This window comes from Truncatella angustata, assembly GCF_020726525.1.
Source record: "Truncatella angustata strain MPI-SDFR-AT-0073 chromosome Unknown BKA67scaffold_1, whole genome shotgun sequence".
Lineage (NCBI taxonomy): Eukaryota > Fungi > Ascomycota > Sordariomycetes > Amphisphaeriales > Sporocadaceae > Truncatella > Truncatella angustata.
The window spans coordinates 1,757,159-1,778,108 of record NW_025763381.1 but is presented as its reverse complement, the minus strand read 5'-3'; the positions used below and the strand labels follow the sequence as shown (position 1 = coordinate 1,778,108).

At 49.1% G+C, this 20,950-nt stretch overlaps 9 protein-coding genes across 9 annotated transcripts; 3 read left to right on the top strand and 6 right to left on the bottom strand.

The window, feature by feature from the left end:
* Positions 1-150: 150 nt before the first annotated feature.
* BKA67DRAFT_652678 (uncharacterized protein) lies at positions 151-1,102 on the bottom strand (the record flags this gene model as incomplete). The annotated part of the gene is made up of 4 exons (XM_046106210.1): positions 151-330; positions 422-717; positions 808-893; positions 1,092-1,102. The coding sequence occupies 4 exons, from the start codon at positions 1,100-1,102 to the stop codon at positions 151-153; spliced, it is 573 nt and encodes a 190-aa protein (XP_045963580.1).
* A 1,923-nt stretch (positions 1,103-3,025) lies between these two features.
* Positions 3,026-5,649, bottom strand: BKA67DRAFT_508943 (CDC45 family; the record flags this gene model as incomplete). Its single annotated transcript, XM_046097197.1, has 2 exons — positions 3,026-4,834; positions 4,885-5,649. 2 exons carry the CDS (start codon positions 5,647-5,649, stop codon positions 3,026-3,028), a joined length of 2,574 nt encoding a protein of 857 aa, XP_045963579.1.
* A 477-nt stretch (positions 5,650-6,126) lies between these two features.
* BKA67DRAFT_544448 (CHAT domain-containing protein) lies at positions 6,127-10,457 on the bottom strand. Its single transcript, XM_046101268.1, has 2 exons — positions 9,634-10,457; positions 6,127-9,585 (listed from the first exon to the last, which is right to left on the bottom strand). The coding sequence occupies exons 1-2, from the start codon at positions 10,030-10,032 to the stop codon at positions 6,382-6,384; spliced, it is 3,603 nt and encodes a 1,200-aa protein (XP_045963578.1). The 5' UTR covers positions 10,033-10,457; the 3' UTR covers positions 6,127-6,381.
* Positions 10,458-10,585: 128 nt separating this feature from the next.
* On the top strand, positions 10,586-11,594 carry BKA67DRAFT_544447 (uncharacterized protein). The gene has a single exon (XM_046101267.1). The coding sequence runs from the start codon at positions 10,681-10,683 to the stop codon at positions 11,554-11,556; it is 876 nt and encodes a 291-aa protein (XP_045963577.1). The 5' UTR covers positions 10,586-10,680; the 3' UTR covers positions 11,557-11,594.
* Positions 11,595-12,220: 626 nt separating this feature from the next.
* BKA67DRAFT_652674 (uncharacterized protein) lies at positions 12,221-13,576 on the bottom strand (the record flags this gene model as incomplete). The annotated part of the gene is made up of 5 exons (XM_046106209.1): positions 12,221-12,416; positions 12,478-12,846; positions 12,903-12,926; positions 12,979-13,075; positions 13,129-13,576. 5 exons carry the CDS (start codon positions 13,574-13,576, stop codon positions 12,221-12,223), a joined length of 1,134 nt encoding a protein of 377 aa, XP_045963576.1.
* A 437-nt stretch (positions 13,577-14,013) lies between these two features.
* BKA67DRAFT_508911 (metallopeptidase MepB) lies at positions 14,014-16,393 on the bottom strand (the record flags this gene model as incomplete). The annotated part of the gene is made up of 4 exons (XM_046097193.1): positions 14,014-14,203; positions 14,262-14,306; positions 14,445-15,031; positions 15,089-16,393. 4 exons carry the CDS (start codon positions 16,391-16,393, stop codon positions 14,014-14,016), a joined length of 2,127 nt encoding a protein of 708 aa, XP_045963575.1.
* Positions 16,394-17,247: 854 nt separating this feature from the next.
* BKA67DRAFT_529596 (ankyrin repeat-containing domain protein) lies at positions 17,248-18,059 on the top strand (the record flags this gene model as incomplete). Its single annotated transcript, XM_046099095.1, has 2 exons — positions 17,248-17,344; positions 17,419-18,059. 2 exons carry the CDS (start codon positions 17,248-17,250, stop codon positions 18,057-18,059), a joined length of 738 nt encoding a protein of 245 aa, XP_045963574.1.
* Positions 18,060-18,105: 46 nt separating this feature from the next.
* BKA67DRAFT_640702 (uncharacterized protein) lies at positions 18,106-19,476 on the bottom strand (the record flags this gene model as incomplete). The annotated part of the gene is made up of 6 exons (XM_046105763.1): positions 18,106-18,589; positions 18,652-18,727; positions 18,784-18,814; positions 18,867-18,954; positions 19,012-19,080; positions 19,236-19,476. 6 exons carry the CDS (start codon positions 19,474-19,476, stop codon positions 18,351-18,353), a joined length of 744 nt encoding a protein of 247 aa, XP_045963573.1. The 3' UTR covers positions 18,106-18,350.
* A 411-nt stretch (positions 19,477-19,887) lies between these two features.
* BKA67DRAFT_529594 (uncharacterized protein) lies at positions 19,888-20,592 on the top strand (the record flags this gene model as incomplete). The annotated part of the gene is made up of 1 exon (XM_046099094.1): positions 19,888-20,592. One exon carries the CDS (start codon positions 19,888-19,890, stop codon positions 20,590-20,592), a length of 705 nt encoding a protein of 234 aa, XP_045963572.1.
* Between the last annotated feature and the right edge of the window lie 358 nt (positions 20,593-20,950).

Below are 20,950 nucleotides of genomic sequence, written 5' to 3'. Positions count from 1 at the left end.
CCAATCATTCATGCGTCCGCCGCGCCAGATCCATCCTTCTCACAAGCCATCCGAGCATTCTCGTGTTTTACATGCCCCTGTTTCGTTTGTGGGCATGTTCGTGTCGGTCATATCATCTCATATCCTTAATTGGTCATCGTCTTTCATGAACTATACTAAGCCGTCATACAATGACAAGGCGGAGACGATGGTCTCGTCGCGTTTGCTCCCCTCCTTGAACTCCTCCATGTCTAAACTTCCGTTCTCGTCCTTGTCCATCATGCGGAAGATCTTCTTGACGCGCTTCTCGGGGGTGTCCTCATCCTCTGGCAGCTTGACCATGGAACCGACCTTTTGTTGTTACGTCGTGGTTAGTACCAAAGTTGGAGGGTTAGAAAGAAGGGGAGGAGCATTGATGCCGGTGGGACATGGACAGACTTACCATCTTGTAGATGGCTTCCACAATCTTGAGCATCTCGTCGTAGCTGATCTTGCCGTCTCCGTCGATGTCGTAGAGCTGGAAGGCCCAGTCGAGCTTGTCCTCCATCTTGCCGCGGCTCGTAACGCTCAGGGCGCAGATGAACTCCTTGAAATCGATGGAGCCGGATTTGTCGCTATCAAAGACATTGAAGACATAATCTGCAAACGATGACGGGTCGCCGAACGGGAAGAACTCGCGGTAGATCTTCTGGAACTCCTCCTTGGTGAGCATGCCTGAGGGGCAGTCCTTCAGGAAACCTGAGACGAACAGAAGTGTCAGTGGCAATGCCCCCTTTCCCGCGAGAGTCGCGGGGGCTGGATGGTTTTAGCTTCCGCTGCCTTGCTCACCCTTGTACCAGTTCTGCAGCTCCTTCTTGTCAAAGTGTGTGGACTTCTGGAGTTCGGCAAGTTGCTCTTGCGAGAGCTTAGACTGTCTGAGAGAAGCATGTCAACGGTCGTCAAAGGCAAGGCCAAGCCAAGGGCGGGAGGGATTGACGATATGGCTTTGTGTGTCGCCAGAGTAATGTGTCGTCATGAGGAGTGTTGATTCTCGCTGCAGTGGCGACCAGCAAGCAGGGCGACGAGGGGTGTCATTCCGACCATGATGGGCGGTGGGATATGATGAGACTTACGATTTACCCATTTCTAGCTATCTATATGTTTGGCACTGCTGAGCAGGTGCGGCTCTTTCCAAATCTTGGCGATGTAATTGGCGCGCGGGCGACGTCGACTCCGTATTACCGGGGGGAGGGAGGGATGATCAGAGAAGGCTATTAATTCTGTTGGTGTCGCAAATTCAGGAGGTCTCGGCGCGAAAGTGGTACAAGTGGCTGCAGTGGCACGCGGGTGTTTTACCCAGCTATCTGATGCTTTCTATTGCTTGAGCTCAACTCAAGGATATCGGATGAGGCGGTTGGGCGCAACAGCTGGTGGGCGAAAGGGAGGACGACGCCGGGGAGTGCGCCGCTTTGTTGATTGATACCGTTCAGTCCAGGTGCGGTACAATCGAATCGAGCGAGGCTTTGCGCTGTCAGCTGGACGTGAGTTTTCAATTTGTGTTGCGTTTCGATGGGATTGACAGAAAGCGCGATTGGAATGAGTGGATCACGTACAGTTGTTGCTCGATCGCTGGCCCTGTGAACGCTTGAACGAGACAAAGCGCTGAAGGGAAATGAAGAAGTGTGTTGTTGTAGTTGTTGTTGTGTTGCGTGATGTTCCCAGGTCCAAGTTTCCGGAGGGGCAGAGAGGGTAGCGGTCGGGCGGTAGTGCTATGTTGCGGTAGCGACAGCGGTAATAGCAGCGGCAGCAGCAGTAGTATGTAGGAGTAGCCAGGAGCCAGGAGCCAGGAGCCAGGAGCACGCAGGTGGAAAAGAAGAGCGGCGAAAACACTCTAATGCGGCTGATTGATGATGCAGTGCGAGTACGTATCTAACCTACTCTACTCTACCTACCTGATGACGGCTTGTCACAGCAACGTAACCAAGGTCAGAGCAGACTATCGAGACTACGTAATTGTAATCGACGCAAGGTACGAATCCCGCGTAGAACTAGACTCTGTGACTATTCGCCGGGCACAGGTTCGAGGATTGGATTTACAAGCGAAAGTAGATTCCACGCGACAATGACGGCTATGGAGTGTATCCACCGGATTGTCTCTTTTAAGCCTGTCGAAAACCGTTCGGTGCCTACGTGAGGCAATCTGGAGGCCCGTCAAGCTCGAGTAACACAAACCTGGAGGACTTGGCGGGGTTCAATGTTTCTCAAGCGCCTCAAAACCCGAACCCCTCGCTGTGTGCCGTAACCATGACAAGCAGTGGACGCCCGTGCAGTCTGCCAGAGATCTACAAAGTAGGACTCGGCGGGCTCTGTGGGCTCAGTGGACTCTCTGCTGACATAATCGGGGCTGTGCATCATCCTGCTAGACCTCAAATGGTTTTAAAGCCCGTTTTTAGCGTAGCGGCATCGATCACCTTTGACCCAACCTCTTGGCTACCATTCTACTTGCCTTTTCCGATGTCAACATTCCCGCACTGCCCGAGTAGCCTCGTCGTAAGCTTTGCTCTGGCAGTTTCAAGCTTTTCACTTCCCTCTGGTTGGCTGCGCCCGCATCTCCCAAGCCAGTGCTTGTACCTGTGCCTGACCATCCTCGATGCTTGGTGCGGTGATAGCCCTTGTTGTGCATTCATCCTGTTGCTATAACATTTAAAAGACCGAGGTTACTTGACATATGTAGGGTTCAAATCAATATGAAATCTGAAACCGGAACCAGGCTCCAATGCTGTCAACGCTCATCAAAGTACTCTATCCGCAGTAGGGGGAGTTTACATAAATGCAATTCCATGCCCGACACCGACTCCCAAAACCCTTTCGTAGATCCGTCAAATGTATCATCATCTCCCCTCGCCATGTTTATGCCCCTTCACAGTAACAAACCCACGCCCTCCTCTCTCTCTTAACATTAAAATCGTAGCCAAAGCTGAATATTTAGCAAGGGCTGGATCCCTATGATCCTACCCAAATAAAGCACTGCAAGTACTTCTCGTTCGAAGACCGCGCGTAGGCAGAATCAGCCGACAACAGCCTTCGCACTCAAACTCTCCAAGAAGCCTTGGAGGTCGTCCTTCCGTACTTCAACGACGCAATGCTCAAAGCTGTCAATGCGGACTCGGGCGTTCGTCTCGGAAACCACATCCTGAAATGCGCTGCCGAACTTGTTGAGGCCGTAGCCCTTCTTCTTCCGTTCTTCTGCTTCCTCGTCGTCGTCCTCTGAATCCGAGTCCGAGTCGCTGGCTTCAGACTCCGTCTCATCGTCCTCATCTTCCTCGTCCTCTTCGCCGCGCTGGGCTCGTTTTGCGGCTTTCTTCTCCTCCCGAATTTTCCGCCGAGCCTCACGTGCCTTCTTCTTCTCTTCTCGCTTTTTGTCTTTCTCTTTAGCCTCCTCGCGGTCCAGGAACGCCAGATCTGGGCCTCCACCTCCTCCGGTGCCCACGACGACATAGACGCCCCTCTTCTCATTTAGACTGGCGACGACCAATGGTGTGCCTCGCCCTCCATGACCTAGCTTGCCTTTATCGTCTCTCTCCTGTTCCGCAAGGGCCTCGCCGATCCAGAGCGCAAGTTTGGTCAGGGCAGCTGGGTGCGTGAAAAGCGGCACGTCAGGACCATCTTTGATGACACACATGCGGAAAGCGTTGAGGTGCTTGATTTGCTTCTTGCCCATCAGACTGGTGCCGGTGCGGAATATGGCACGGTGCAGGTACTGAGCAGTTGGTAGGCCGGCCTTGAGCGCGTCAATGTTTTCCAGTGCGTCATATGCTTCCCAAAAGCGAGAGACCCATTCTTCCGTTTCCGCGATACCGTCGTCGTCTTCAGAGTCTAATATTTGGGAGGAGAACGACTGGTGGCTTTCACCATGCAATGACGGGGCATTGCGACCGACCTCAAGCAGCGCACCGATGACTACTCCGACGTCTTGCGCCGAAAGTGTAGCACGCCAGCCCCAGCTTCGCACAAAACCCCAGCCGTCTTTGGCCCCACCACGATCGCGTCCGTCGGTCTCGGCTGCAGGAACCATGTCGTCCAAGTTGTAAAGTGAAGCGTACTTGAGGAGCTTGGCGCGAAGCTCCTTTTTGAGCATCATGTCCATGTGGGTATAGCTTTGTTTGCATTGTACGAGACTAACACCCATCTTGGCAAGGAGCTTGTGTAGTCGCTTTAGCCCGCTTTCACTCCATATACGAAGTTTCGAGAAAAGGTAGGGCGAATGCAGCATGCTGTCATAGAGGGACCAGTGTCTGATAAGCAGAAACCTTGGTTCGGGCGACAGTCTAATGGAGGTATCTTCTGGACTCCGCGCTGTCGTCGGAATAACTCCCGCACTTTCTGCTGGAGAGACTCGACCATTCTGAGACACGAGTTCTGGTGGGTTCAGTCGCCGTACTTCGTCGCGTAGTAGCTGTCGTATCCTTGCACCACGAACACCCATCCAGCCCGTGGCAGATGTGGAGTCGGAACCCCTGACTGATATAGCAAGGCCTCCAGATGAACGCCCATATAATTCCATAGATGTGACACCAACAATCGTCAGCCATAAAAGATCATTGTCTTCACGACCCAGTTCTGACGCCAACGAATAGATCATGGCCGAAACTGGTTCCGAATATGAAGCACCCATCCTGTAGTATTTCCGTAGAGTGTTTTCGTGCTCTTGCTTCATCCGCAACAGTTTCCTCCGAAGGGAACGGGCAGAGGGTCCCCTCGGGAGCTGCGCTGCTGAAGGAGGATCTTGTGCATCGTCTGAGAGGATGATCTCTGGATCGCGTATAGATATGAGTCCACGTTGCGCGGGGCGTGGTGAGTCTGGGATAGGGGTGGACTGTTGAGACTGTTAGCCAAGTACTCGTCGTGGAGATGAAGGGTACCTACAGAATTGCTCCGCCGCCTCTGCCTTGGTCGATCGTCCTCTTCGTCACTGCTTTCGTCATCTCGATCTGACCAAGACTTCCTCTTCTGCCCGGGCCTTGGAGGCGCTTCTTCCTCACCTCCAGACTCGGAATCGCTGTCGCCGTAAAGGTCGCCATCCTCCTCATCAATGTCTGGCATATCCACGAGGGCAAGGTACGCGTCACGTTCTGTATCAAGCCCTTCTAAAATATCGCCATCGTCGAAAACAATGATGCCACCCTTGCCAGGCTTGTACGACCGACCTATACGTCCCGACGTCACACCTTCTGGTGCTCGTGCCTGGAAACTCGAGGCGCCTTCTGCCTCAGGCTCCAGCGGATACCCCCCAAAAACATTGCTCAAGTTCCAAGGCCGATGTGCGTCGAATACCCAGACCTCTACACCATTAAAACTCGACTCCTGGCCGTCGACCTCGAGACCCAACATGGTGCCCATGTCGACCATGCCACCGACACCAAGACACACAACGACACCACCACTCCCGCCCCGTGTCTCCATCATAGGAGCAACGAGCTCCTGGCCAGCGCGTTCAAGGTCTCCATAGCCAGATACCGGATGGATCTTGTGCGGTATGTAGTCGTGCTTCAGTAGGCGGGTGAGGATGCGACAGGCGCAAAGAGCATCGGGCTCGAGGGCGGCGAGGATGAGGACAGGCGGCGACAGAGGATGCCGAGTTCTCTGCAGGTGGACATATAGTTTCGACACCAATTCACGTGGCAGATACATCTTTCAAGCTGTATCCGGGGCGCGTTGCTGGGGTCTACAAGAAGCGATACATAAGGATCCGGTACGTGTGCGAGGTCGGTATGATGGGTTCCCGCTGCAACGAATCAAGGTCGTGACACGCGTGGTTTTCCGTAGCTCAGATGGGTGGGTATATTGGCACAAAAGTAATGGATGGTCTGAAATATGGACGAGGCCAATCGGCATGGCATAAAAGACTAGCAATAGAGATGCTTCAATATTCTGACAGAGTGGTATGTTCTGATAGTGTGGATATGGTGGGCGGGAAATACTTTGCCAAAGACGGGTGTGCTGTAAGTGGGTGTTTATGGGCAAGACGCGGTTTCCACTGCAAAAGACGCGATCTGGGGGGGAAATACCCGTCGTTGATGACATACACCGTGCACACATTGCAATTAGCGGCCTCTCACCTGTTCCGCCCAGGCTCAAGCCACACTAGAAGCACTAAGGTTAAGGAGTTATGGATCTGTGAATGCTACAGCAGCCACAATCAGCGGGGTAGTGCTGATCAACGCGCCCTGTAAACCCGCGTGCAGCCCAGGGACAGTGCTAACCTAGGCCCACGGTATCGCATGGATGCTACGCAACCTTATGGAGTACTCTGCACAGAATATACATATGCACACATTCAGACCCATTGATGCTTGTCCATGACTGTCGTAACGCCAGGTTGAGCAGCCCACCGTGCCAATCAGAGGACCGGGTATCTGGCGACTACATCTTGAAGAGCCACGAACCATATAAGCAGAAGCCACCCCAGTAATAGACAGCTGACATGTCAGCGTCGTCCATGATTTCCAGCACAGCTCGTTGAAGACATATCGCTAGGTCGATCAGACCAGCATCAGGTCGGAACTGTCTGTAGAACGCTGCCGAGAACGCGCGCCCAGAACTACTTGGGATCGGCCAAGTCGCACCAATCACCGTCGATGCCCCGGCGCAAAGAAGACCAGCAATAAGACCCATGGGCTCATCTCCGATGGCCACATCTTGTGAAGCTGAGTCGCAAGCCACCAAAACAACGAGTGGCGACGCAAGGTCCAACTTGAAGATGTCTTCTACGGTCAGGTCTGCAGCACTGCATTCATCCTGGCCAAGAAGGATGTCGTCTGTCGCCTCACGAGCTAAATGGCTTATTTGCGCCTTTGTTGCCGTGCTAAGCTCAACGGACCGACCAAACAGACCGTCGGACGTTTCTACTTGAGGCCTGCCTATATGATTTTCGTGCTCTTGCTCATGAGGTTCATGACGACTTGGCGTAGACAGTACCAGAGATTGTTTGAGTGCGTTATCGGTGTTGAATTTGCAATGTCCATGGTAGTGTATAAGTCTTGCGCCTCTGACTTGCTGGGGGAAGCTGTCTCGCGTCACATTCGCTCCGCAGTAACTCTCGCCTTGTGTAGACTTCGATAACTCAGCCATCTGGGCGTATATACGCTTTGATTCTGGCTCAACGTCGAACTGACCCAAAAACACAGGTCGGCCCACCGCAAGGTCGTGGAGACAGCGTGAGAGGCAAGCCTCGAGCACAGGAATACTAGGGGCGTAGACCACCGGGTTTCGCTCGATAAGATGGACGACGCGGTCTTCTGTTTCGTGAAATAACTTCAGCGCATGTAGTGGCAGGCTCGATAGAACCCCCGTCGGCGAAAAGACGAGCAGGTCGTCGGGTTTGCTAATCTGCTGAAGTGGTGCCACCAAGAAGTCCACAGCGCGGAGAGGTTTGGCAGGATCCGAAATACTATCGCGCTGCAGACATACTCGACGTTTGTCAGGAGTGGAGAAATGTTCGCTTAACCAAGCCATGACGCTTGATATAGATGTTGGCAAAGCGAACATCTGACATCCAGATGATCTGACAGCGACCAAATGGATTGCAGTTGCATTGATGATCCAGTCGACGTAGACCGTGTCCCTATGCTCATTGACGAGAGAGTCTTTTTCCCGCAGGTTCTGAATTTGTGAGGTCCCTACGACTATTCCATCACGTAAAGATATGAAATCTCGGAGGACTGTGGTTCGTCGCATCTCCATTTCCATGTCTTTTATGTGCTGTCGTACATACAACTTACTGCCCTCTGGGGTTGTCGCAACGGACATTGTCAAACTTTGAAAACGCTCGAATATTTCCCTGGCTTGGGGATCGGCCAGGATTGCCTGCTTAGTCGATTGGGGTACAACGACACCAAGTCCAAGCATATCACTCAAGCTACGAGCCTTCCTCTTCTGGCTCCAAACCCAAAGCATCTCTGGATCTGTCTCGCGAAGGCTCATCAATGTTCCCCAAGAGTACAAGTCCTGAAGTTGAGGGCTAGCAGCAAACCCCTGTTTCATCAACAGAGCTTCGAGAGTACCAAGAGCGGACAACTCACGGCGGAGCTGGTCAGCGGCGTCCTCGAATTCCAAGAGACTTTCTACCACGAGATGACTCGGGCATCGATGAATGCTCCAGGCCTCCACGTGTATTCGCGTTAACGCGTGCCTCGCTAAGAACAACTGCTGCTGGGATCCAATTGCCCCAAAAAGCTCAGCGGCTTTCTGCAAGTCTTCCTCTATATGGATGAGAATTCGCGGATCTCGCTGTTTCTGGTATATCTGGTGACGACACAAAGACCTGAAATGGTACTTCATGGCCGTATGAAACTTCATGCCTTGATTGTTGTACAATTCGATAAGTTTGTCGCACAAGTCTATTGCTTGTATTTCGGACTCATTGTTGGGCATCAGTTTGCCTTGGACAAGAAGGTTCCTAACTGACAGCTCCTCACAGTTGCCTATCGTCATAGCTTTCTCATCACCTTTTAGCCCTTGAGCAATCTCTCGGATCCTGGAGATTGTCCGTTTAAATTCTTGCTGAGCACTGTTTCTTTCTTCCTGATTCAGTCGGGCAAACTCAAACTGGATGTCCGCGATCAAACACAACTTTTCACACGCGAGTTTGGGATCCTTTGACTCCACGTCGTTGTCAACCATCGGCGAGAGGAATTCTATGATATCGAGACAATTTTCTAGCCTGGTGGCCGATACTGTGTCCTTCCTGGAGTATTTGATTATTGCCAGATTGTAAGCGGCCTCGGACAGGGACTTCAACCCATGTGCACGGCATAACTCGTAAATCTCTTGCGCAACCTTTTCCGACTCGACTTGCATTTCTCTTTGGAGAAAGGCCAGGGACAGGACTCGGCCAGTGAGGTATGCCAAACTCCAATACTGGTTGTCTTTGCACTCTAAGAACAGTCTTCGCGTCAATTCCAACACGGTCCCAAGGTGCCCCGTTCCTGCGTTTAGAGCTGCAGCTAACTGGATTTCGAGAATGATGCGCTCATGGTGGATTCCCGCAGTGTTACAGACATTATGAAAGACCTCTTGCAACAGCAAATATGTTTTGAAATCTCCGTTATTGAAGGCCGCAGTGAGGGGCGATATTGCTGCATGAAGCACGCCAAAGGGATAATTATCTTCGACGAATCGACTTACTATGCCGATCAAGTCGGACAGTACGTTTGATGACGGCAGGAAACCATGTGAGAGACGAAGCCGTTGGACCTCGGCCTCTCCATACATATGGCTACACTTTGCGAAGGCTGCCTGCGCTCGGTTTAAAGCCTGTTTCGCATCGGTGACTTGATCGAGTTGTATTGATATCTTTGCGAGATCCAATAGCAGCATTCCCTTGATTGGGGCCGGTATTTCGTCAGTAGCCAAGAAATCCTGTAGCCAGTCTCTCGCTGCTGAAATACCAGAAGAACGATAGAAAGGAGCCCAGAGTTTCCAAATATCGTAGTAGCGGCAGTGTTTCTTCAAGCCGTCAATCAAAGGGAGAAGTCTGTCCGCAATATGTGGGCTTGTATCATCTATCGATTCGTACAAGATTCGTCGCACCAGAGAAAGCCTGGCAAGATGGCCTTGCATCTCAATCTGAGATACTTCTTAGAAATGAATTCTTTCATAGAAAGTGTTTCTTACATCATTGCTGTCATGATTATTTATTCCTTCCAGACTATCAAGATAGTCCTGCGCTTGCTTCAACACAACATTTTCGGTCCAAGGCTGCCCACAAGCGACGACGGTCACATAAGCTACATGGACTTTAAGCGCTAGACCGCTGTTGGGACTGTGTTGTGCCAACAGTTCAAGTGCTTTCTCCAGAAGTTCTTTGGCCTGTAGCGGGTAGCCCCTTGACACAGATACTCTCGCAGCTGCCCGAAAGAGCTCGATCTTCTCGCAAATCAGTGTGTCCTCATCCTGGCACCTTTCCAGTGCTATCATTGCGTCATCAAAGCGACCGAGCAAAGTCCAATGTGCGCTGCTTGATATGGCCGCTGCTACCGCAGTTCTGGCCGCATCATCCACTGGCAAACTCATTACTTGTCTCCTCTATTTCGATTTTCTAAAGTCAAGAAATATCAACAGAGTATTGGTGGCGGGACCCTTTGCTTTGGCATGGGCCAAAGAGACTTTGTCTCTTACTCAACTTTTAATGCAGCGAAGGCGCTCAGGTTAGCTCCGTCGCCTACTAATCCCCCAAGCCAATATACAACTCGAAAAGTCTGTCGTAGATAGTATCACGAGCCCGTGTGTTGATGTAAAAATAGAACCGTGAAGTGATTAAGAGTCTTGGTCATACGCGAACAGGGTTCACAACCACAGAAAGAGCCACAGCCCTACGAGTACGTGGAATATCGCAACAAGAAATGTTAGGCAAGACCGCGCAATTGGTAAGGGCATTCTACTTGCAACGATAGTTGATCACGCTCAGTGGTCATTAAACTGAACAATCTCGTTCCGAAAGAGACGCAGGTTTTCTAAAGCAAAGCACATGTTTTGTGACATGTCACATGTGACCTCAGCCGCAGCTGAAGCGGTGCACGAGGAAGAACCGTCGTCCAATCACGGTCATTTGCGCCCGTCAGGCTGCGCAACTCCTCCTTTCACAATCCGAAGTCTCCTGGGTGTAGTCTTGATCGCAACGAAAAATCAAGGAGACAAAACAAAAAGTGGCTATTTGTCAATATGCTTGAAACAAGTGCTACAGCAGTGTTGGCTTCGTACGAAGAGCGAGACCTAAAGTTCAACATTGATGACTCCAACAAGGAATTGGGTCAACGCAACACAGATGACAGTGACTACAATCGGGTTAAGATAACGCAACGCGATCTGGGTGACTTAAGTGTTATCTCAAGCCTCCAGCGTGTGCAGTATGGGCTCTGGAAAGAGGAGCCCGCCTGCCTCATCAACTTCAGATTTCAGTTTCAAAAGGGAAATTCTCATCTGTTCCGTTTTGAGAACGTTCGAATTCTTGTTGAGTTCACCGCTCGTCCACCTGGAACCGCCGACCAAGATCCGGAGGTTTTCGAGTACGGGCCGAAGTACCTCACGGCCGCTGAAACGTCGGAGGAGCGTTCGTGGCATCTGAATGCAAGTTTCTCTTCAAAAGCAAAAGTTGGCGCCTTCGAGTCGGGTCCCGAAGTGGAATCTGGTAAAGCGGGTACCTACACACGCAACTATGCTGCCAAGATCGAAAGTGATGATTACGGCAATCGCAAGCATAAAAAGCCGAACTGCGTCAAGACTTGGCTTGCCGAGAACGAAAAGCAAAAGGGGGGAGTGCCGACAGAACTATACACAGCAATAGTTGTTGGACATAGAGGCCGGCCTGCTCAAGTTACGATAAGCATCAGAGCTGACTATGTCTTCAACATGCTAGCTATGCCATGGACGAAGGATGATCCATTGCTCTTAGAACATGGTGTTGCATTCGGGAATACTATTGGAGACGGATCCCCTTTGGACTTTGCGACCTTGAGTGTGGAACAATGGCAAGAACTGGTTACGCCAGACCTACAACCACGGTATGCATACCGTTTCGGACCGCAGATGCTATGCTAATCATTTATAATTGTAGTCAACTTCGTCACAAGTCTGGATGATTAGTAGCATGCAACTTGATACCAAGATTTGACCATCGGTGCAGGGGCACAACCCGGTTCAACTCCAGCCTTTCGGTCTTAGACAAACCGGTGGTTCGACCAAATGTCCCATCGACATAATTACAAAAGTGCTGACCAGTCAGTCATGGTCCAACTGAGTGTCTAGCTGATTTATCGATCCCATCAGTGCAAGCATAAAGCACAAGAAGTAGTTGTACAATATTCTGCGATTAACTATTAGCAAGCTGTGTTTAAAATGTTATATTTATTATTAGTGCCATTTAACTCTCGTTAGTTCATTACCATCTGTATGTGCCGCTGAATAGCAGTTTATGCCTCCAGTTTAATTTATAAAAGTTCTCAAGGCCCTAAAAAGTTTTCTTCAAAGCGATTGAAGGTCGATTGGGTTGTTGAATTTGCTGACGAGAAATTTGATTATGTCCTATATGGAATGGAATGTAGTACCAACACATGGGTTAAGCGAGGAAACACATTGGTCCGATGAAGGGACTAAAGCATTTCTGAACTTATGCTCTCGGTTCTATGATTGCAAGGTGCTGGTCAGGTGGGATGCATGCTTTTTTAGGCGATTCTTGTAGGTTATTTGCTGAGTTGCGCGAGATCTAGTATCTATAGCAGAGGAATCCCGCCTCAGTATCCATTACTTCTTGGACGCTGACATTGTTGGCCAACACTCCCAGGGATATAACGTCGCTGAGATACCTAGTCTGTTTTCCTTCATCTCCATTCGCGGAATATTCAAGGAGTCTCTGATAGGATCTATCTTGCTGCCATTGCCACCATACACGATCCAGTTGGCTGTGTGGAACATCGATGAGTTTGACAATCTTCAAGGGATTCGTGCTGAGTTTACACATACCCGTGGTGTAAAAAGAACAATGGATCGTTTGGAGCGGTAAACTCCATGAAGTTTCCTTTTATGCCGTTGGGAATATATACTTTGGCGTTTTTCTGCAGTTCCAGGAGGAATTCGTCATACGTGTTTTGTAGCAAGAGTTTATCCACTGCTGCTGGGCTCAGACTGTCTTCAGATAAGACCTGTTTGCTGGAATTCTGAGCGACTCGATGCACTGGCAAAGCACGCCAGATACAGTTTGGGTATTCACCATCGTAGTATGGGAGGCTGAGGTCGTTTAGAGGACCGTCGTTGACGCACGGGCTATCAATACCTGAAATACTGCCCAAACCACTTGTGTTGGTGAAAACAGGTGATGCGGCCAGATCTTGCCTGTAAATTGTTAGAATAGCAAGCAATCAAAATAAGGGTGAAAAGCCAAGGTTTACCAGTCCAAAGTCCAATCCCAGTATCTAGAACCAGTCAGTATGTGGGTAAGTCCTCCAGTTCAACGATAAAACTAACGGCAAATTACCATTATAACCACACACGTCTTTCAACTGTCTCTCATATACGTAGAGGAGATATCTGTGGTAAGGAAGGAATGCGGCAGAATCGTAGGCTTATACTGTATCAATAATTTGGTTTCGAGACGACTATTAGCCCATGACTTACAATCTCTTCCTGTATCTGTGTGCACATACGCGAAGTCGTCGTATAACGAGTCGTCCGGGATTTGCTTCGATGGTGCAGATGCAAGACATCTCACCGCGCTGATGAAATCAACTTTCTGGTCATTACTCAAACTTCGCCATTCTCTACGGAATGCTACATCTCGGCACAGCTGCGGGTCTGTGTGATTCATACTTCGGCTCTCCACGAGTCGCGCCGTTAGGTATCCAAATATAATGCAGAAGAATCCAGCCAGCACCAGTGCCAACCTACTGCATCGTATTGATTGATCAGAGACTGGGATGGCTGCTTCAACATCATCGCTATCATGATCCAATTGAGGCGTCTGGGCAAGCTCACGGCCTTCCTTCTTGTGGGCGTCTTGATCTTGATCCTCATCGGATCTAGAAAGTAGCGTGTAAGAGCCTCGCAGACGACCCAGCACACTCATCTTTCGGAGCATTATTTATGAAGCGATCAATAGGTGAGACAGATGCGTATTCGTAGCGGCCTTGAGATTTTGCTATAATCGCGTAGGGCGCCATTATTGTTAGCCAACACAACTAACCTTAGAGACATGGACTGTGACATTACATTTCTGGTCGCATGCTTTCGTTAGCGTACTATGCTCGGTTTTAGCGTGTTGCGAGTGCGATGATAACATCACGTCAGCTGGTACACGTTTGTAGTCTGACAAGAGCTTACCTTGCACACTGGCTGACTGCATTGCTAGATAGCTGGCCCAGGGTCATCGGATTAGAGCGAATTACCAGGTGGCGCATCTTACACAGTCATGGGCAACATGGCAAAAACGCGACAGCGAAGAATCGATCTTAGTACCTTCGCCATCAATGTATTCCATTATGTCACACTACGAGGTTTAGTATACTACATTTTCAGTGCATGATAGAAAGCATCCACTTTTGGTTCTCTCCCCAGGTATTCTGTCAGGTTTTGAAGGTCCCCTCGAATGCCTCCTTTCTCAAGCACGGCGCGCCTGTATCTCAAACTTTCCCTTGTGTTCATTGGGTCTTTCGCAAACATGGAGTAAAATATGTCAGCAGCGAAGACTTTCGAACTACATATTTTGTGAGTTATATTTTTTCTGAAATGAGTGAAACACGTAGTCGTCTTACAATAAGTAGGAATAGAAACCGGCGTCGTAGCCGTCCATGAGATGTCTGATTATGAGAATTGTGTTAGCCTTTTAATTGAGTCCTTGAGCGTTCCAAATGGTTCGAACATGAGAAACCCAGTAAATGCGTATCCTCTTAAAAATCATAGAAGGAAAATTAATTTCTAATAATCTGACGACTTACGGATATGTCGCGAACCCCGAGCCCCAGTCGCAAGGTTCACCTAGGTCGGTTGGATCCTGAAGTTGACAAACTTCTTTTCTTATGCTGTTGTACATACTTGAGGGATCAATGGCTGTAAGTACCTCGTAGTTTTCTGGCGAATGAATACTCATATCAAACAACGCAATAGTCAGCATGATCCTATTAGTGGCAACCTCGCCCATGTTTTTGCTTGCCAATAATTGGTTAATGCTATCCTCTGATAGATTCTCAGATGGCCGCTCTGATCCGTTCGGGGATCTTTCTATCCAGGATCTAAGAAACTCGCCACTGAGATATGAGTAATGGCGGCCGATTTTTCTTAGAACGGAGGGCGTCCAGAACCAATATTCTAACAGCTGGCTTGGTGCCTCGCTGAAGTCAACGGCAGTACCATCGGGTCCATGGAAGCGCGCATATCTGGGCTTCGAAGCCAAGTCATGGATACAATGCCCCAACTCATGGAAGAAAAGAACCACCTCGTCGTGCCTCAGTAGAGTAGGTTGCTCACTGACGGGCTTAGAGAAGCTGCACAGCAACGCTGTTGCACAAAATTCGTTGTGCGTACTCTACGTAGAATATCATTTAAAAATGCCGTCTGATGAGTATTCCGAGTATATACTTACCGGCTTCAAGTTCAGCGAGCACGCGTGACTAGCTTTGCCTTCGCGCGCAAATAAATCGAGGTACTGATACCCAACGAAGTGACCTCCTGTCTCATCGCTTTCCCAAACACTGTACAACTCTACATCCTCATGCCAGATTTCCGCTGTCATGTGATCGGTGGATATCCGTGTAAAACGAAGACCAAACAGATTCTGCATCATCTCCAAGATGGCGGATTTCACGGTATTGATTTCGAAGTATTCCGAAAGAAGTTGCTGGTCTACTGCATGCCACTCCCTGAGTGCCAAGCTGTTGTAAAAGCTGCTATCCCACAAGAAAAATTGGCCATCGTAGTTTTCTCCGCGGCTTTCGACATGTTGGCGTTTGAGATCTTTCTTGTGCCTGAGATCTTCTGCTGCCACTGTGATCAGGCCCTTCTTCAGATCGAGCAGAAACTTGTTAACAGTTTCCGGATCCTTTGCCATTTTATCACGGGTACTAAAAGCTGCATGACTTGCATATCCCAAGAGCCGTGCCGCCTCATCCCGAAGCAAGACTGCTTCTTGAAAAATTGGCACGCTCGATGCACAGATACGCTCGCTAGCAATGTACATGCGCTTCCGGGTTGCCGGGTTCTCCGCAAACTTCAGAGTCGGAAATAGATCAGAATTATTGAAACTGACTCGAAATCTCTGTTCTTCGTGGTCGTGCTCTCTCATCTCCAATCTCGAAATCAAACTCTCAGGTAAACCAGCCAACTCCGCACGCGTGAACCACAGACCACCGCTACTAGTTTTTGATTTCGCTAGGTTCCTCATAAACATCCCTTCGAGCTCGCCGATCCGCTTCTTGATCGTCATGAAACGTTCTCGTTCGGCGGATCCGACTGACAAGGACAAGCCATTCACGGTGTGGTCTTGGTGCACCTTTTCCAATAAGCGACGTGATTCTGCATCAAGGTCTAACAATCCTTCTTTTCCCTTTGAAACAGCGTCCACGAGCGCGAACAAACCCTCGTTCATAGCCGTCTCCAATTTGAAGGCTTCAAAAAGGCTCTTTGCCTGAGCTGATGCTTCCCTCACATTGGCATCTGGCGAAACAGACTCGTAAAAAACGAGTCTACGAAATGTTGTAATAAGAGCATTCTCGGCCTCCGCAAGAGGTACGAGAACATTCTCAAATGTGGCAGAGCTGGCTGACACGTCTCGAGTCAGCGATTCGTGTAGCTCGCGCGATCTTGTTATACTCTCTCGTGCATCTTTTAAAATTGAAGGTGGTGTTACCACAAAGGTGATCAAACCGGAAAGTTCCTTCAGTGAATCCATGGTGTAAGATGAATGACAGTTGCCTAGAAGTCAAACAGGGCCTGGTGATTCGTCGCTCCTAGACCAAATACCAGCACCGTGGGTGCTGGGAGTCGCTTCATGATCAAAGCAACAATAAGCCTTTCCCAAGCTAAGAATGCCATCAAAGCTACGTAAGCCAATGTATACGCGACGGGAATTCTACCAGGTATGTCAGTTATGAGAAGCCATTGATCTAGGCCTTCTAAAAATGGATGTTTGGGTCAGAGTCAGGGTCCTACAACGAATAGCAGGCATGATCCCCTGCATGCGCATTAATGAAATCCGCAATCCGGCCCCGTGGTCGAGCGGGGTTCAGTGGATAACGCAGAGCGACATTACCATTTCTGCAATATATATCTGCAACTAGAGAGGTAACCAACTAGTATTATGGGCTGGGTTGAGCGATTGGTCGGGATTACGACGGCTTGCTCAATTTTAATTACCTCAGATGAGATAACGTGAAATCGCCGCCGCTGGCTTGCAGCAGACTTCTACCATTGAGGCAGGAGAAGCCCGCATTAGACCGTCGAGTTCCCGGGTAAGAACACAGAATGCCAACATTTGTTGAGCACGATTTCAAGAGACAAAGTAGGATGACCGGATCTGACTCTGTAGTCCTATGTGGTGGAGCCAGGACTTGCTCATGATCTGACAATATGCGCAGCCACGAACCTACACGTGAGAAGGGATTCCCTTAGAGCCGAGGATGGATTCCCTTACAGCATAAGCATGGCACAGCAATGTCATTAAATCAAATGGCGCCGTGGTGTATGTCAAGCTTCTAGATTCGGCCGTGAAACCCACGTAATTTGGCAAAATATTGGATGGCCAACATGAGCGGCATCTCAGTGGGACCCAGTTATGATGTTGATGAGCTCGACAGGAGAGAGCGCAAGCGGCTTCAAAATCGCATGGCCCAGAGGATATATCGTAAGAGATCAATCATCCGAGTTTTGCTTCAGATGCATACATAGGTCCACCACTAAACAAGACAACGTTACCAGGCCGCAACCAGAAGCAACGACTGCAAGCACTAGAGGCTGCGGTTGCTAATACTGCTGCAGTGAACCGACTCACACCTCCAGAAAGCGTATTTCAGGATTCAAGGGACGATTTGCACGCGAGCCACATCACCGAGCAACCCCGACGGCCGTGCGAGGATCGGGACAGCGCGGAAGATACATCTGCTTGGATCGAAATTCTTGATGGTCCCTTCAATGAGCCCATGACAGCTTCATCGTCACCACCATTGCGAACAGCACTTCATCGTGCCGTATGTAACGGCAATGACTCCATGATACGAATTTTGCTCGACAATGGCGCCGATATAACCAAGGTAGATGAGAATGGAAATTCGATCTTGCATTTGGCAGCCGAATGTGCCAATGAAGAGACCATAAGCATTCTGCTTTCAAAAGGTGGAGACCCGAATGGAAAGAATTATTTGGGTCGCACAGCGCTATTCTCAGCTGCACAGGTGGGAAACGATGCAGCAGCCAAAGCTCTCTTAGCGCAATCCTCGCCCATCATTGACATCAATTGGAGAGATAGTGCAGGAATGGTCGCTCTCCATCTGGCGGTGGACAATGGCTTTGAGTCCATGACAAGATTGTTGCTAGCGAATGGTGCAAACGTGAATGCATGATGGCATAGGAAGAAGAGAACACTTGCATATTCAAATGCTGCTATGCGATGTGAAAACGACATGGACGCAATAAGTTATGTCCCAACTTGCGTATGGCACGCTTTACTAATCTTAGATTATAACCTAAACTAGCGGAGACGCAGGCCCTTGGCGCAACGACCCGTCAGTCCGTTCGCCAGCCTGACTGCAAATTCCTGGAGTCTTCACTGTTTCCTATTGTTGTCCGCCTTGGTTCAGTCGTCACCGAGATAACTACTGCATGTATACAATACATCAATGCAACACCTAAACCTAAATAAACGGAGGAAGACCAGCCTTTTCCCGGAGCCTCGCAGCATTTTCGCGATACTTCTCTTCATCCACTGAATCTCGTTCTGTCGCCCACTCTTTTAGCGTATTATAGTCACGACAAGTGTGCACGGTCTCGAATTTTGGCATAATTCTGTTTCCGTTTGGTGACCACTCGATCGGAATGAGCGTGGTATCTGCGTCGCACATAATCGTGAGTCTGAGACTGTCAAGGCAGTGCTCTAGTTTTCGTAAGTACTCCGTTCAGATACGCCAAATTGTTGAAAATCTGATGAGGTCATACCTATATGTGGTGCAAGTCCGTCATCCTTGCTCATCTCAGGATAGTAATCTGGGTACAAAGCCATTCGAATCATGTTCTTGGACGCGAATATCAGTCGTCATCTTCTTAGTTGCTCGCCTTCTTCCAACTTACGAGGCAATGTAGGTCATGAAAAGCAGTCACTCTATGTGTCAATTAGTTGTCAACGCTATCGCCCTAGTAGATCATGTACTCACATTGCCATCGGCATTCCTGTATCTGCATCTAGATATGGTTCTGCATCCAATCGCTGAGCTTCTTCGGGTGTCAAGAAGATCTGTATCACTATTCATCATTTTGAGTTATCCAATCGAGCAGTTACATCATACTGAGGAACCTTACCGCCAAGAATTTCCGCCCAAGCTGCATCGATACTGGGATTCGGCCTCCCAACATATGACGGTTCACTTTCTGGACGATACAATACATGACTCTCATTGTATTTGAGCTTTGCATCAAATCGTAATTGTTGAGTCGTCGTTGGCATCCCATGCCAGACAGAGCCTTTGATCAGAAGAAAAAAAAAACAATTAGCTTTCGCTCGTATGAAGTAGATCTGCACTCACTCAATTCACTTTCTTTCCAGTAAGTGTAATCGCGAGTTTCATACGCTTGACCTGGCTGCGTAGACTTTAAGGCTAAACTTGCAGACAAGACCAAAACCAAGATCCAGGGGAGCACGTTCAACAAGTGTAATTTTAGGGTTCGCCCTGTGCCATTACGCTGGTCGTAACCACTCCTATCATAATCTGTCAGAAGAGCTTCTTTTGATGCTTGGGCAGATTCTAGGCTGGACCGCGAGTCCATCTTCACTGAACAAAATCCAGGAACCGCCTTATACTATCAAGAGACAGAATAGAAACAAAAGAGCCGGATGCCGCCAATGGTGCTATTAACGTCAAGTGGTTCCCACTGCTTACCAAATAAGCAGATTTGTCCTGTTGTGACTTGTCTATGCTGCCAACGTGGTGCATCAACAGGGGGGGCAAGAAGTGGATACTTTTCGTGGTTATAATCCATGTGTCTCACGTAAGTTCAACGCCGAGGCAGACGTGCACGCTTGGCAAGGATCATGATTATTGGCATTTTTATTATTTGTAAATAGTTAGCTTTTGTGTAGTCCCCGATGAGAGCGGATATCATCTCGATACGTTCGAGATCGGTTGTATTACCCAATTCTTTCCAGAATTCCCATCCTTATTTTGCTTAGCATCCAAGATGCGTTCCATCTGGAAGAGACCCTATCACAAAATCGACGACGAGAAAGATGGATTGACATCAGGAGACGAGCTTTCATCTCTGTCGAACGACAGCGACAACGATCAGATTCCTGGCTCCAGAGGCCACAGGGCTATCGTGTACATTCTTGCATTATCAATTGGACTCAACATTATTCTATCAGCTATTACATTATGGTACACCATTAGTCACTCTTCATCTTCTAGTCTTAAAAACCATCGATACCACAATGGTCAAGACGAAAAGCCCCAGAGAGTCTGTGGCGATACTGCAACAGAAGCCCTCTCTCTCGGATGCACGCTTGACCCAATGACATGGTCCTGGCTGTCGCCCTCTTGTCCAAGATATGCCAGCTCTGAGTTTGAGACATCAGAAGAGCTACCTTACAAGTACTATGTCGACCCATACAACCTAGTACTGGCTGAAGGCAAAAACTGGACACTCGCTCTTGACAATCAGGTGCGATTGTACGCAGAGAGGCGTGAACACGTTACACATTGCGTGTACACATTCTTGAGTTTGGCACAGATTATCCGTGATGGTACGCAAACACACCCGAGACTAAGTGCCTATGAGCACATACAGCACTGCGTCGAAATTGTTTTGGAATCCGTCAGGAGGGACAGAGATTGGCACACTGTCGATGCAGATATGGGAGAGGTGTCATTCGATGAGGGCTGCTAAAGTCAAATATGAATCATGGGACTACAGTATGATATGCAGCGAGCATTTTATTCTCAATTAAATTAATATAAGCTTCCGCTTCAGGTTCGTCCAAGATACGAACGCTAGGTGATGCTAAACAACATCTATCCACACACGTGTATATTAGGCCTACGGCTATCCCACTGAGGATAACTGTATATAGATGCACAAAATCCTATCATTTATGACAATAAAGACTATTATGTATATTGTTGGTTTTATTGTGGCTATCTTGAAAATATGTTGAGAGCTGATCTTGCCGCCATGGGAGTGCCTCTGAACTCACCTGAAATCACCACTGTAGTTACGGAAGTAGAGCCATGCACGGTAAGCACGC